Source organism: Balaenoptera borealis (assembly GCF_965194805.1).
Source record: "Balaenoptera borealis genome assembly, chromosome: 4".
NCBI lineage: Eukaryota > Metazoa > Chordata > Mammalia > Artiodactyla > Balaenopteridae > Balaenoptera > Balaenoptera borealis.
In genome coordinates this window covers 56,395,510-56,410,312 of record NC_138861.1, presented here as the reverse complement: position 1 = coordinate 56,410,312, position 14,803 = coordinate 56,395,510, and the positions used below count along the sequence as shown (strand labels likewise).

General features: G+C 43.1%; 1 protein-coding gene across 1 annotated transcript in view; it reads left to right on the top strand.

Moving 5' to 3' along the window:
• Positions 1-14,803, top strand: part of FRAS1 (Fraser extracellular matrix complex subunit 1) — a 446,248-nt gene that overhangs the window by 423,963 nt on the left and 7,482 nt on the right. Inside the window, exons 67-72 of the mRNA XM_082389317.1 lie at positions 64-214; positions 1,897-2,004; positions 3,028-3,187; positions 6,683-6,799; positions 11,543-11,709; positions 14,560-14,765. Coding sequence (XP_082245443.1) covers positions 64-214; positions 1,897-2,004; positions 3,028-3,187; positions 6,683-6,799; positions 11,543-11,709; positions 14,560-14,765 — 909 coding nt within the window. The remainder of the gene's footprint in view (positions 1-63; positions 215-1,896; positions 2,005-3,027; positions 3,188-6,682; positions 6,800-11,542; positions 11,710-14,559; positions 14,766-14,803) is intronic.

Sequence of the window (14,803 nt, the reverse complement as noted above, 5' to 3'; positions counted from 1 at the left end):
TCACATGCCTTTTCATCCCGGAGAGAAATAACCCTCTCTGTGTGCACACTGCTTGCTTGGCAGGTGAGAGACTCTGCTCAATCGTTCCTGACGGTGCATGTGCCCCTGTACGTGTCCTACATCTACGTGACAGCCCCCAGGGGCTGGGCCTCCTTGGAGCACCACACCGAGATGGAGTTTTCCTTCTTCTATGACACTGTTCTCTGGAGAACAGGTATACCCACTGACATCTTAACGAGTCTTACCTTATGCTCAAGCAAGATTAAAAGAAAAAAAAAAAAAAGTAGTGACTTTTAACAGTGGCTGCATTCCTCATCCTGTTATCCTATGTGCAGTCAAAGGAGAGCCAGGTAAAGTCTAAAAAGTATATAGATCTGTGGTACCTGAAAAAGAATGATGTTGATATATGTTGATGCTGGAAGGCCTCCAGCATCACGACACATTCAGTCCAGAGAGCGAGGGGCCCAGAGTAGAGGGCGGCAAGTGACAGATAGGTCCTATACTGCCCGTTAGGGGGTTCGCACGAGCGTGTGTTCTTTGGAATATAGTCATGTTTATTTTCTCCTAGGTAAAAATGGTGTCATTCATGTTGTTTAAGGAGCAAAGCATCTTGAAATCAGATGCACGGACATGGAAAAATATATCAAGAATAACCTGGGTCATTTTATTCATTTGGCATCGAGTTTGCTCTTTTGTTGCATTGTTAAAAGTAGGGATTTTAACCCTACTTTTACTTCAAAGACTGCAATGCTGAATTTTTAAAATGACCTTCCCCTCAGGCTTGTCTCTGTTATGGCTCTCTTCGAGAGGAGCCCTCACCCCGCCAGGGCCTGGCTTGGTGACAACCCTTCATCTAGGAACTCACACCTCTCTTGTGAGACCCACCTTCTCCCACTGCTGCCCCATGAATGTCCCCTAAAACTCCATGAGTCTCTCCTCCACTCACTCCAATCACTGAGTTGATTTTTGCTTTTTCCCCATTTTCAATGTCCTATACTTCAAACACAACCCCAAGCTCATTTCCTCTTATTTTATTGTTCCCATTCTTCCTCTCTCCCTCCCTGGTGGTGATTTACTTGATCTGAGGCAGAGTTACTTGATCTGAGGAGATTTCTTTAGATAGGGTTTCACTTCTAGCAATGGAAAATATAGTCCTTCTTTCTGTTAATGGTTTAAGCTCAAATCATTTATTTGCTTTATATTTCTCATAGGAAAAAAACTTCAGGGAGTTTTCACACTCTGGGTCAGATAATTCCTTGAGCTTGGGGTTTTTTTAATTTTATTTTTTCCCCTCCTTTTGTTACCCTTTAGTTTTTGGCCATACTGAACTCAATGGGTATCGTGATTGCAATTGCCCATATTAAAGCCACAGTTGACTCATGTTATGCCATGTATAGCTGGCCTTCTACAAGCTAACCTTTAATTTTCCATTGCTTTCAATATGAAATGTAGCCACCAGGACATTGGCTATGGTTCTGTTAAGTACTGAAAGGTATCCTGGTGAGGGAAAGAAAATACAGTATGAAGCAGTTGTGCTGTAACCACATCCTGGTGCAAAGTTAATAGCAAGAAGTTTTAGGGACCATTTTTTTCTGAGCTCTGGGCTGGGACCCCGCATCTGGGCTAAGTGGCATCTTCAGGTATAAAGAGACTATGTCAAGAGAATAGAATTGTAAGAAAAGAACCAAGTAGAATGAACTGTCTTACAATGTTAACTGGCACATGTCTCTAAATACTCCATGTTCACACAAATATGTAAATTTGTCCTAAGTTACATTCAAGTAAGCATGCAGGTCTACTTAGAAGTGTCACTGGGATAAGTCGCATGTAGGCTACTGCCTGGGAGACCCTCTCCAAGCCCTCACTTGGATGTCTTGTGTACGGTTGCCTTCCCAGGAATCCAGACGGACAGTGTGCTCTCTGCTAGACTTCAGATAATAAGAATCTACATTCGAGAGGATGGCCGTCTGGTCATTGAATTCAAGACCCACGCCAAATTCAGAGGTAATATCAGTGCCATTTTTTTCCTCAAGTTTTTTATTACTAAGAAACATTCAAACACCGAGAAAAGTTGAAAGAATAGGACAATGAAGAACAAAGTCAACAATTATTAACATTTTGCTCTGTGTGTGTTGTACACACACATGCGTGCATTCCCATTGTTTTGGTCACACCATGTGAAGACAGGTTGCAGGCTTCATGCCAAGTTACCCTAAACACTTCAGTAGACATCTCCTTAAACAAGGACCTTCTCTTACACCTCGCAACAGCATTACCATAGCCAAGATATTTCACACTGATCCAATGATATCTAGTCCCTATTCGTATTCCCTCTATTGTCTCACAAATGTCTTTTCTACTTGTTTGTATGTTTGTTTATATTTACTTTGCATCTGTTTATATAAAAGGAAGGTGAATCTAATCAAGATTCATATGTTACAATTTGGCAGTTATACCTCTTTAGTCTCTTTCAGTGTAGAATAGTCCCCTTACTTTTAATTATTCACGACACTGCATTACTGTAGTTTTAAAGAGTGGAAGTGTCTTGCTGAGTAACCCTGATCTTTTTCATGATGTTTACGATAGCCTCCTTCCACCAAGGACTTGAGCGGCCCTAAATGAGGGGTTTTTTAATCTGAAATTGATATTTCTATTTATAAACTACTGAGATCTTTCTACCTCCAAGAGACACGTTGGTTGGAATTCAAAGCTAAGTGTGTTCAAGGTTCATTGTCACATAAGGACTCGTATTATTGTGAATATGCTCATTAGCATCATTTCTACAAAGCATAGTCATATTGTTTATAAATGTATAGGACCATAATGGCCATCATGAGTAAGGTGATGGGCTGGAATAAGAGGCCATGCTGTCCCAACCTGTGTGGAATATATTCTCAGAGGCAAGTGGGTAGGAATAACCTTGTTTTATAGCAGAATATTAATTCAGTTCTAAGGCTTTTATAGGGGATTCACCACAAGCACGATAAAACTTACAAATAAGTGTGTGTGTGTTTCCCCTTGAAATAGGACAGTTCGTGATCGAGCACCACACCCTCCCTGATGTGAAATCATTCATATTGACTCCAGACCATCTCGGAGGAATTGAATTTGACCTGCAGCTCCTATGGAGTGCTCAGACTTTTGATTCTCCTTACCAACTCTGGAGAGCCACAAGCTCTTATAACAGGTGAATACAAGATGGAGTTCAGGGGTAAATCTGAAATGTTCTCAGTTTCTTTAAGGGCTTTTCTTCAAAAGCTGGGTTTCTATTTTAAAATGGAGATAGAAACAACCCTCTGGCATAGAGAGAAAGAAACAGATGTAGCTCAGATCAGCTTCTGATGTGTAAAGCAGGAAGTGCTCACCTCCCACTGGCCAGAACTTAGTCACATGGCACATCTACCTGCAAAGGAAGCTGGGAAATGTGTCCGACTAAAAGCTTAGTATAATAAAGACATTTCATTCCAGTTACCACAACCAGTGCAAAATCCAGGATCTCTGGTTATCAGGTCCAGATGTCACACCTTATGGTCCAGTGTCCTATAAAATAAATAGCAAGATTTAGTCCTCTCCACACCCAATATAGAGGTAGAATGAGAATTGGATAAATACAGTAAAACATTCCATTTGTAAAACGGTAGAATAGGGCAAACAAAATGAAAACCTTTACCAAGAAAAGGATAATGGAGTCTATTGTAAATATTGTTAACCCCATTTTATAGATCACGAAATTAGAACCATATGTAGCATGAAAACCTTATTCTTTACAGTTAAGAAGTGGCAAATTGTCTTAAGAATCATTTTCAGAAAGATTTTTTTAGTTACAAATGTTTGGTCTTATATCAAGTATTTTTTGTGTATACTGATTCCTTTGAAATCAATATATAATAAAATAATCATTAAGGGCTGTGTTTCCTAGAACCTCATGAGATTGTGCATGTACTTGTCCCAATTTATAGGCAGAGAAAAGGTCCTCTTTAAATCCACCACTGACTCCCCACTGCTTACCAAATGAAGTCCAGCTCTTTGAGCGAGACACATATCCTCCCCTCTAGCCTCACCTCAAACCCAGCCTTCTAACCACATTAAACATCGCCCCAGCCCCTGAATCCACCAGCTCATCCATACCTCTGTACCTTTGCAATTCCGCTGTCCTTCCTGCTCTTTTCCTCTGGCAAATCTCAAAGTCCTCTGAGCTCCAGCTAAAATGCTGACCCCTCTGTGACACCTTCCCTGACTTCCCATACAGTGCTAGAAGCTCCTCCTTGTTCACACATTGTTCCAGCTTCTACTGTAACACAGCTCAATATATTTATAATGCTCTGAGTCCCATTTCCACTAGATTGTGAGCTTCCCAAGGGTAAAAGGCATGGCTGCTTGATCTAGAAGCCCCAGAACTGCAGGTTTTAGCACATGGTCAGTCCTGAAAAAACATCCTTTAGTAGCTAACATTTGAGCTAAGGAGGTAAAATCCACAGATAAACGGCAAAGTGACAGACAACACCAAGTGTTCTGTGCTGTGTGCGCTGGGAGCCGTGCAGAGCCCTGACCACAGCTGCTCAGCGAGGGGAGCTCAGGCCCGGCACGGGCTGGAGAGCTGTCCAAGGCTTCTGGGGGAGGCAGGGCAACTGGTGGGAAATGTCTAGTTTTCAGAAAGGAGGGGAGAAGAACTACAGGATTAAAAACCTGCATCCAGGACTGTGTTTGGCATATTTGCAGGGATAGTCAGGAAGTCGACCTAACTCATATTTAGGGATGGGAAAACATAGGACTGCAGCCTGGGGAGACCATGCCATTTGTCCTGCATTCATGTGTTCAACAAATATTTATTGAGCTTTTACTATGTGTCAGGGAAGGTTCTGGGCACTTGGAATACATCAGTGGAACAAATAAAGATCTCTGCACGCAGCAGTGGACATGATGAATGAGTATAGTATCATATGTTAGAAGGTGATGAGTGCTATGGAAAAATAAAAGGTCGCGAGCAGGGTAAGGGGAATCAGGAGTGGAGGGACATTGTAATGTTGGTTAGGATGTTCAGAGTAGGCCTCATTAAGAAGGAACGTTCGAGCAAGACTTGAAGGTGGTGCTAGAATTAACTATGCAGAGTACCGGGGAAGGGGTTCCTGGCGAATTTCCTGGGGTGTCAGAATCCTGGCATGCTCAGGGAACAGCAAGGAGGCTGGCGTGGCTGGAGTGGAGTGAATGAGGAGGAGGGTAATAGGCGGGAAGGAGTTGGGTGTCGGGCCGCCGTGGAACCATCTAGGCCAGTGTGCGGACTTTGTCTTTCACTCTAGTGCAACAGGAGCCACTGCAGGGTTTGAGGGGAGGAACAACAGGATCTGGCCTGACTTTTGGAAAGCAAGGGTCAGGCATGGACACTTCTGCCTAATTAACTATTTCTATTAATTAAGAGTTAGTATTCACGTTATACAGGTCAATTTTTATGTAATTCAAAGATAGTATACAAGATCTCATTTCCTGCTGGTCCAAGCTTTGGAGAAAGATAAGGATCATGTGAGAAAACTGCAGACATACAGACACACAAGCTTTGGGGGCATGAAGGGGCTTAGAAACTAAGCCCTGAAAGTTTGCCAGGTTTGTCTAAAATCATACAACCGTGGCAGAGGCAAAGCAAGAGTAGGGTTAGACTATCTTCCCGTTTCCAGCCTGTGCCATTCCACTAAACTGAACACAGGCTGTGTCCTAAAAAATTTTATGTACTTGTTTATTTATGTTTACCAAATATTTGCTGTCACTTTACTAATAAACAGATACAAATAATACAAAAGAAATGGTCAAAGATGAACACAGAGGATGTGAGAACTGTTCACGATCACGATAGTTAGAATTAGGATTCACGGCCCTGAACACCTCATTCAATGGATGGCAGCCTCCCAGGGCCCTTGAAGAATCTTCCTGAAGCTTCTGGCTGTCTGGCTGCCTTCCAGGCAAACTGCCAGGGCTGGACTGCTACCGATGACAAGTGTGGGAAGTGAAGTAGGTGAGGCTACAAAGGCTCCACGCTTTCAGGTTCATGACCTACAGAGTCCCACCATAAACATGGACATTCCCAGCAAGTCATCTCCAGGAGGAGTGATTTTGTTCTTCAACTTCGTTTAAAGGGATGAAGCTGTAGAGTTTGGGAGCGAAGCCTTGAAACTGAGTGCTAATGAATGGGGGTGGGGCGTTCTCTGGCGTGGGGTCCTTTAACCCTGAGGCCTTTGCCACCTGTTCAATCCGAGCAGCAGCAGACAACACGGTCACATCTCAATAAATAAAAGCTTTTGTAGTGGAGAATGTGTAACAGGGTGTCAGTCAACAAGAAACACTAAACAGAAATTGTCAAGTAAGTTTCATGGGAATCTGAAGGAAATCTAGTTCCCTTTTGCCTTCCCCGGAGCCTTTCAGATTTTTATCAACAGTGTGCCTTTCTCAGCATTTCTCATGGAAAGGACTTGACTGAGTGAAAGGAGCTCTACTTAACACCTCTGGATAGTACTCTAAAGGTTAAAACAATCAGTGATGAATTCCTGAAACTTGTGTTTGCAGACTCATAAAGTTCTTGGCCGGATGCTGAACACGAATATCATCCGAAAGCCGTTTAATGAAGTGTGTTTGTGGGTAAGTAAATAATCTATAAATTGGTGCCTCTAACGACAGTCTGCCTGCGTGTTTCCAGGAAGGACTACTCCGGGGAGTACACCATCTACCTGATCCCGTGCACTGTGCAGCCCACTCAGCCTTGGGTGGACCCAGGAGAAAAGCCTTTGGCCTGCACTGCACACGCCCCAGAAAGGTAGGGAAAGACAGTTGAGCCTCACCATCGCAAACTTACCTACTCGCTAACATTTATTTGTATTTGACCTCAAAACCAGTTTTCGTGGTGCCATTCCGATCGTTCCTTGCCATGCAGAGTGGCGAAATAGCGAGTCGTCTGACCCACATTCCCAGCTCAGATCGAGCAAGACAACACTCTGCCTTCTCATACTGTAAACAAGTGTTCTTTTTACGGTCTGTTTAGTGCCATGTTTTTCGAGTTGTTGTGCTTTGTGTTGGTGGTTTTGCTGTTTCAAGTAGCTCCGCAGCATAGTGCCAAAGTGCTGTCTAGTTTCCTAAGTACAAGAAGGTGGTGATGAGCTAGATGGATTGTTAGATAAGCTTCATTCAAGCATGAATTTCAGTGCTGTTGCCATGAGTTCTATGTGAATGAATCAACAATGTATGTCAAATAAGGTGTCTTTAAACAGAAACATGCATAAAACAGGGTTAGGTATTGATCACTGGTTGAAAATGTTGTGACCAGAGGCTGCAGGAACTCGACCCTGTATTTCCCTCAGGAGCAAATGGTTCACTGTTCACTCATTCAGTGTTCAATGCAACGTTATAGAATGTAACTACTGCAGATAACAAGAATCAGCTGTCCATCAGCCCATCCCCACCTCTGACCTGAGACTGTCCATGTTGTGCCAATGTTCACTCATTCAGCCAGTATTTATTCAGCTCTTATCGTGCACTTGGCTCTGGCCTCGGCATGGAGACTAGAGGAGAGGATTAAAAGTCACCTCTGCTCTCAGGCAGTGTATAGTCTAGTGCCACCTTTCTAGGAGCTGAGCAAAGTGAATAGAAAACATTTTAGAGGAAAGACGCTGAAGACAGAATCTGACATTATCATTAAGAGAAGATAGTTCGGAATGCGACTTTCAAACTAATAGTCTGAGACGTGGCCATTGGATTTGGCAATGGGGAAGTGGTTGATGATCTTGACAAAGGGCAGGTTCGGTGGACTGAGGGGGATGAAGCCTGATTGGAGTGGGTTCAAGAGAGGGAGGCAAGAATGTGGAGACAAGAGGGAACAACAATGCTTAAGGAATTTTATTATAATGGATGTCAGATAGAGGGGCATTAGCGGGAAACAGGTGACGGGTCAAAGGAGGTTTAATTTGTTTGTGTTCTAGGGTGCAAAATATTTCAGGATGTTTGTATGCTGGTGGGAATAACCCTATTGGTCTGTTAGGGGAAATGTGACAATGCAGGGGGAAGAGGGAAGATCCGCAGAGCCAAGTCCTTGAGTAGGGCAGGGGATAGACCTGGGACATGAGGGGAAGGGCCGGCCTTAGCCAGAAGTACAGAGAGCTCATCCACTGAAAGAGGAAGGCAAAAGCACGAGCTGGAAGTGAGCAACAATGAGGTTTGAGAAGAGAGGAGGAAGTGAAACAGAGCCGCCTCAGAAAGTGGGAAAGTAAGCACGGTAGGGTTATAGTTGGCAGCAGATCGGCAGTGCTGAGGGCCCCATTGAATTGCTTTTAATATTATTGATGTAAGATGAATAGCACACATTTAAAGTATATACAATTTGATCAATTTTGACATACGTGTACACTCGTGAAACCACCACAATTAAGATAGGGAATATATCTGTTTCCTTCAAAGGTTTCCTCATGGCCCTTTGTTATCCCTCGCTCCCATCTCACCCCAGCCCACCCCTCCCCTCCAGGTGTCCACTGATCTTTGTGTCACTACAGATTACTTTGCATTTTCTGCTAATTTATATACATGGCATCACACAGCATTCTTTCTCTCTAACTGCTTTTGGTCAACACGATTATTTTGACTCATTCATATTGTTGTGTATATCAGTAGTTTGTTCCTGTTATTGCTGAGTTGTATTCCATGATATGGACACACTAAATTTGTTTATCAAATCGGTCAGTTGATGGACATTTGGGTTGTTTCCAGTTTGGGCTATTATAAATAAAGCTGCTATGAACATACATAGACAAGCCTTTATATGGACACATGGTTTCTGTTTTCTTGTGTAAATACCTAGGAATGGAGTGGCCGGATCCTATGGCAGATGTATGTTTAACTTCTTGAAAAAGTGTCACACCGTTTCCCAGTGTTTATAAATGTGTAACTGTGTGTGTACATTCCCACCATGAGCATATTAGTGTTCCAGGTCCTCTGCACCCTGGTAAACATGGTCACTGAGGGTCTGGTGTGGTTGGAGAATTAATGAGTGAGATTAAAAGAAGAGGTGAGCTGGGAAGATAGGAGGTGGTAGTTAGAGAGTGAAGTGTTTGAAAATGAGTTTTTTTGGAGGAGGTGCCTAGTGTGCTGGTGGAGGGTAGTTGGCTGCAGTGGGGAGGAGAACTCGCTCTTTGGAAGTGAAGACATCAAGGAACTGAGAGGCTGGGGGAGTAGAAGGTTCATCCGTGCGGATGTTGAAGTCACGGAGACTGAGGGCAGGAGCAATGCTGGAGAGCCCATAGTCAGCCAAATGTGGGAAGGATGGTGACCAGGAAAATGGCGGTTGATTGCAGAAAGGAAGAATAGAGGGCAAATCATCTGAAGAGAATTGGTGGGGAATTTTTATTCATGTAATAAATTTTTTAAATTAAGAAATATTTTAGATACCCAGAAGACCATATAATGATATATAAAACCTCAAGAACATTACCTAGCTGCATGAATTGGGTATCCCTCGGGCTATGATACTGATGATAAGTGACTATAATAACTACCACTGTTATTGGTGACCGTGTATGGAGTGCAGACTATGTGCTTACTCTGTACTAAGCTCTTAACATCCAATCTGCATTACAATGACCCCCCACAAATTGGTACTGTTATCTCCATTTTATAACTAATGAAACTGGGAGTCAAAGAAAAAAAAAGAAATAGAACATTACCGCTACCATTTAAACACCCTCAGTGCCCCTTTCAGCTGTACTCTCCCCAACTCTCCACTAAGGTAACCACTAGCATGATATTTGTACTTATCACCCCTTGTTTTGATTTTTGGTTCACCTCATATTTACTTCTACATGGTTTTGCATGTTTTTGAACTTTATATAAAAATTTCATACTGCGTGAATTGTCTCTGCAGCTTTTTTTTTCCCTCAGTGAATCACTTGTTGATTCATAAGTGAAATCAACATTTATGTTGATCCATGTAGCTGCAGTTTGTTTTTCACTGCATTAAAGTCGTCTTCATAGGAAGAGTCCACAATTTATTTGACCACACTATTTGGCTTATAATGCCAGATCCTCTCTATTACAAACAATACTCTATGTGTCTCTTAGTTACATGTGTGAGAAGAGTTTCTCCAGGGTAGGTGCTGGATTTTTTTCTTTTTTTTTAAGAGGAGAGAGGAACAAAGGTTTGAAATGGCAAAAAGGAGCAAAAAAGGCATTAACCCCTTCTCCAGTCCCAGTGCTGTGTGGGTGTGGAAGTCTGCAGGGTGAAGAGTATTGTTGGAGTGTACTGAGGCCTCAGGGTTGATATTCAGGGAGATCCTTACCTGTGGGTTCCCTGTTATTCCCAGGGTGACTTTCCCCCCTTGGACCTAATTTTGCTTTTGATCATCTCCATATCTTTCAATATGGCTCCGTATGGATGCAGTAGAACTACAACACAGCAAATAATGAAGCCTGACTGGAAATTCAGACTTAATTCAAAAGAATTGTGTCTCCTATTATGCCTATTTTTGTGAGTCTGTCATACATATAACCTTATAAATCATCATTATCATCATCTCAAGTCCTTTATTCATTCTCTTTAATCAATAAGTATTTATCAAGTGTCTTATGTCCTGGAACTGTGTGGATTCTGGTAATAAATACCAACATCAACAAGAAAAACCTATTTCCCTGAGTCAGCTAAATGAACTCTTGGTAAAATTAATGGTTATATCAAAGCTGTTGAAGCATGGTGAGCCTTGGTTTGTGTGGGTTTCTCCTACACCCCAAGTTCCTCCTACACCTCAGCCCTCTCAAATCTACCCCTTGGAGCAGCTTCAGTTAAAAGTAGGGAATGATCAGATGGACTTGATTGGAAGAATAAAGCATTCAAATTATCACTTGTGCATTATTCTTTAACAAACATATGTGTTAGGAGCTTGGCCAGCATGGCAGGTACAATGGTGAGCAGATAGGTGTGGATTATGACGCTCTGGAACCCATAATGGGTGAAGCAGACTTTGATCACACATTTAAATAGAACAGCAAACCACAGTAAGTACTATGAAAGAAAAGTGCACAGTGTGATGAGAACAAATGATAAGGGACCTGACCCAGCCTGGGAGGGAAGAAAAGAGGGTAAGTTTCCTAGAGAAAGTGGTGCTTGAGTTGAGATCTGAAGAATAAGAGTTCACTAGGCAAAGGATGGTGGCAGAGGAAGAAGGAGTGTTCCAGCAGAAGGTCCAGCAAGGCCAAAGTCAGGAAACTTTAAATTCATTACGGCTAATCTCAAATCAGCCCTCAGGGCTTTCCAGAATGAGAGGGCCAGGAAAAGCAAAGAGTGTTGTAGAGTCTCAAGACCAATTAGATTATTCCTGCTCCAAAGAGCAGATGAACCTCATAAGGAACTGAACTAAATAAAGACTCTCGCCTGCAGACATCTCTTTATTCAGTAAATATGTAGCGCCTACAACAAAGTACTGTTCACAATCCTGAGAAGGGTGGGAAAGGGAGGGCAGCTCAAATGGCAAATGCAAAGTCGACCCTGCTCTCAAGAAACTCTTGTTTTTCCCACATTTAGATTCCTGATACCCATTGCATTCCAGCAGACCAACCGCCCCGTCCCTGTTGTGTACTCGCTCAATACTGAATTTCAGCTCTGCAACAATGAGAAGGTGTTCCTGATGGACCCCAACACATCTGATATGTCACTGGCGGAAATGGATTACAAAGGGGCCTTCTCCAAAGGTAAGTCATTCCCTTCACCCGCAGACAGAGACTCCGCTGGACTTGAGACGCTTTCGGATAGGTCGTTGGACTAGCATCTCTGCTCATTGGCTTTCAGTCAACTCTCCAGGGAAGATTCCCCCAGCGTTGGTTCCAGGGCAGCCAAGGTTTAAGTCAAGGAACAGACCCATATTCTTCCTTCAAGCTATTTCAAAATAAGCTCACATTCTTGGTGCAGTAATGATCAGCAGTGAGATACTGCAGAAAAGCACTGGTCTGAGTAGTAAGAACACGGGGGTTTCCAACCAGATTCTAACCCGTTGTCTGACTTTGGGTAAACTGCTTCATCTCTCAGTTCCTCAGGGAGATTGCAATATGACCCCACTGCCTGGCAGCCTCAAAGCTATGCCAAACATACATGTCCTCTCCAGCAGGCTTTCTCTACTTGAAATGGTTCCTCTGTCCCCTCCCTGTCCCAAACATGGTTCCCTTGACTTTCTTCTCCTTTGGGTCTCTATCTAAATGCTAACCTCCCCACAGAGACTTGCCTTGATTGCACCAGTCAATCTAATATATGCCTTCATATTTGTCACTTTCACAGAATGCTGTTCATTTTTTATAGTACTTATCACAATTTTTAATATTATAATATATATATTTCTTTCCTTATTTATTGCCTATCTCTACCACTAGACTGTAAGTTCCATTAGAACAGAGATTGTGATCAAATACCAAATTTGCACGCCATACCACCAATGCCAATGTGCTCAATAAATATTTGTTGAATGAATTAATAATAAATGAATCAATCATCTGCCTTTTCTCTCAGTTATCTCTTCTGCCTTTCTCTTACTTTTAATCTTCTGCTCACATCTGTGTTTTTTTCCCTCATCCTAAAAACACGTCCCGTAAGAGAAAAAGAAAATCTCTCATCCCTACCTCTCCCTCAAACTTCAGCCCATGTTCTCCTTTTCTTTTCTCTGAGAAGCTTCCTGAAGGAGTGGTGAGCACACACTGTCCTCATGGCCGTTCTTTCCAATCACTCGTCCGTCCATCCGTCTGCTGCAGGCCGGGTTTGTCCCACCACGGCTCAGAATCCTCTCCTGTCCATGACACCAAACCTATGGATTTTGACACCTTTTTCCTGTTTGGTTTCCTTTGCACCAGTCTCAGCTGACACCATCTTACCTCTCTGACCACTTCTCCCTCTCCGGCCTTGGGTCTCCGTCCTCTGCCCCGTCCGTGTTGCTGTCTCCATGTTCCATGCTTGACTCTCACTTCTGTTCTCACTTCAGTGCTACTCCGGTCATCCCCATGGCTTGCCTCATCCCTTTACCCTGAACTCTTCCTAAGCTCCTACTACTCCACAACCGTTCCACAAAAATTAACCTTGTCCCTGGTCCCTCTTGAGCTTCCACATGCGGACCCGAACTGCCAAACCTCTCCAAGCGGATGTCGTTCAGACACCTAGAGACATCTAGAACTGGACTTATCTCCCCCCAGACATGTTCCTCTCACATCCACTGCCCCACTGGCTGCATCACCGTACTCCAGGTGGCCCAGCCAAAGACCTCAGGGCTAGCCTCTGCTTCTGCCTTGCCTCCTGTATCCCATCTATCATAAGATGAATGGTTCCAACTCCTAGACATTTCTTGAATGCATCCCCTTGCCTCACTGCTATATTTTGGATACCTGTTTCTTGCTAGAGCGTTAAAATAGCTCCCTAGCTGTGATTCTGGTCTCTTTGTCTTCATTCTCCATGTTTCTAAAGCCCAGGTGCGTTGACATTAAGCCCCCGTTTAAAACCTTCCGGCGTTCCCTATTACTGCTATACTCAAGTCCAGAATCCTCACACCATTAATCAACCTTCCCGGGAGTCTCTCCTGCCAGAGCGCTCCCAGCGCGCTCCACCCCAATCACTGGCCTACCCAGTGCCATAGTAAGTGCTCGGGATGAACATCTGCAGCCAGACGAATTTGTGCTCAAATCCTCCTCCCCATGTGTCACAGATATGAAACGCTGGACAAGTTATTTAAAGTAGGGATAATAATTGAACCTATCTCTTAGGCTCTTGGGAGGATTAAATAAGATACTGTAGGTAAAGAACTTGATGCCCTAGCAGGAACTAAGGAAAAGTACCTACACCGGGGCTGATACCTTTCCAGCATTCCGTATTTTGTACATGGACTTGCTTTTGCCTAGATTGCTCTCCCCAGCCTCTCCCACCCGCCTCAAATGCTCTATCTGACAAATGCCCAATGTCATCTCTTCTTTAAATCCTTCCATACCTTTCCTCAGGCAGATTTTTGTGCTCAGCTATGTGCTCATTTGATGTTACGTGCCTTCCTCTGTTGTACGCAACAGTATCGTGTGGAAGTTAATAGTGTGGGTTTTTCGAGAAAAAGCACTTTGACTTTGAATCTCACCCTCACCACTTACTAACTTTGTGACCTTGAACAAGTCACATAACCACTCAATTTCCTCATCTGTAAAATCGTGAGCACTACATGAGTTCTTCCATGGGAAGGACTTAGTACAGTACCTAGCAAATGGTATGAGTTCGATAAATGTCAGCTATTATTAGCAATTGCTTTGCTTTTATTTCTGCCCTCTCATCTGTGTCTCACTCACCTTCATATCCCCTGCACGTAACAGAGTGCTTGCCCTACCCTAAATACTTAAGTAATATTTACTGATTAAAAGAAGCTATACATGAATGAATGTGTATTTTAGGGGCACATGGACCCCATAGCTCTTCATAGAAAGGTACTTTTGACTCTATAGGAGCATGTTAAATCCTTCCTATCCTTGACACTTTTTTTCTCTTTAATCTTAAAGTCTGACCTAATTAATGCCTTGCAATCTTTTCAGGTCAAATCCTTTATGGCCGAGTACTTTGGAATCCAGAACAAAACCTTAATTCTGCTTACAAACTCCAGCTGGAGAAGGTCTATCTTTGTACTGGCAAGGATGGCTACGTGCCTTTCTTTGATCCCACGGGGACAATCTACAATGAAGGGCCACAGTATGGATGCATTCAGCCAAACAAACACCTAAAACACAGATTCCTGCTGCTGGTATGCTAACTGTTAGTGTTAAAGGGCTGACACACGAG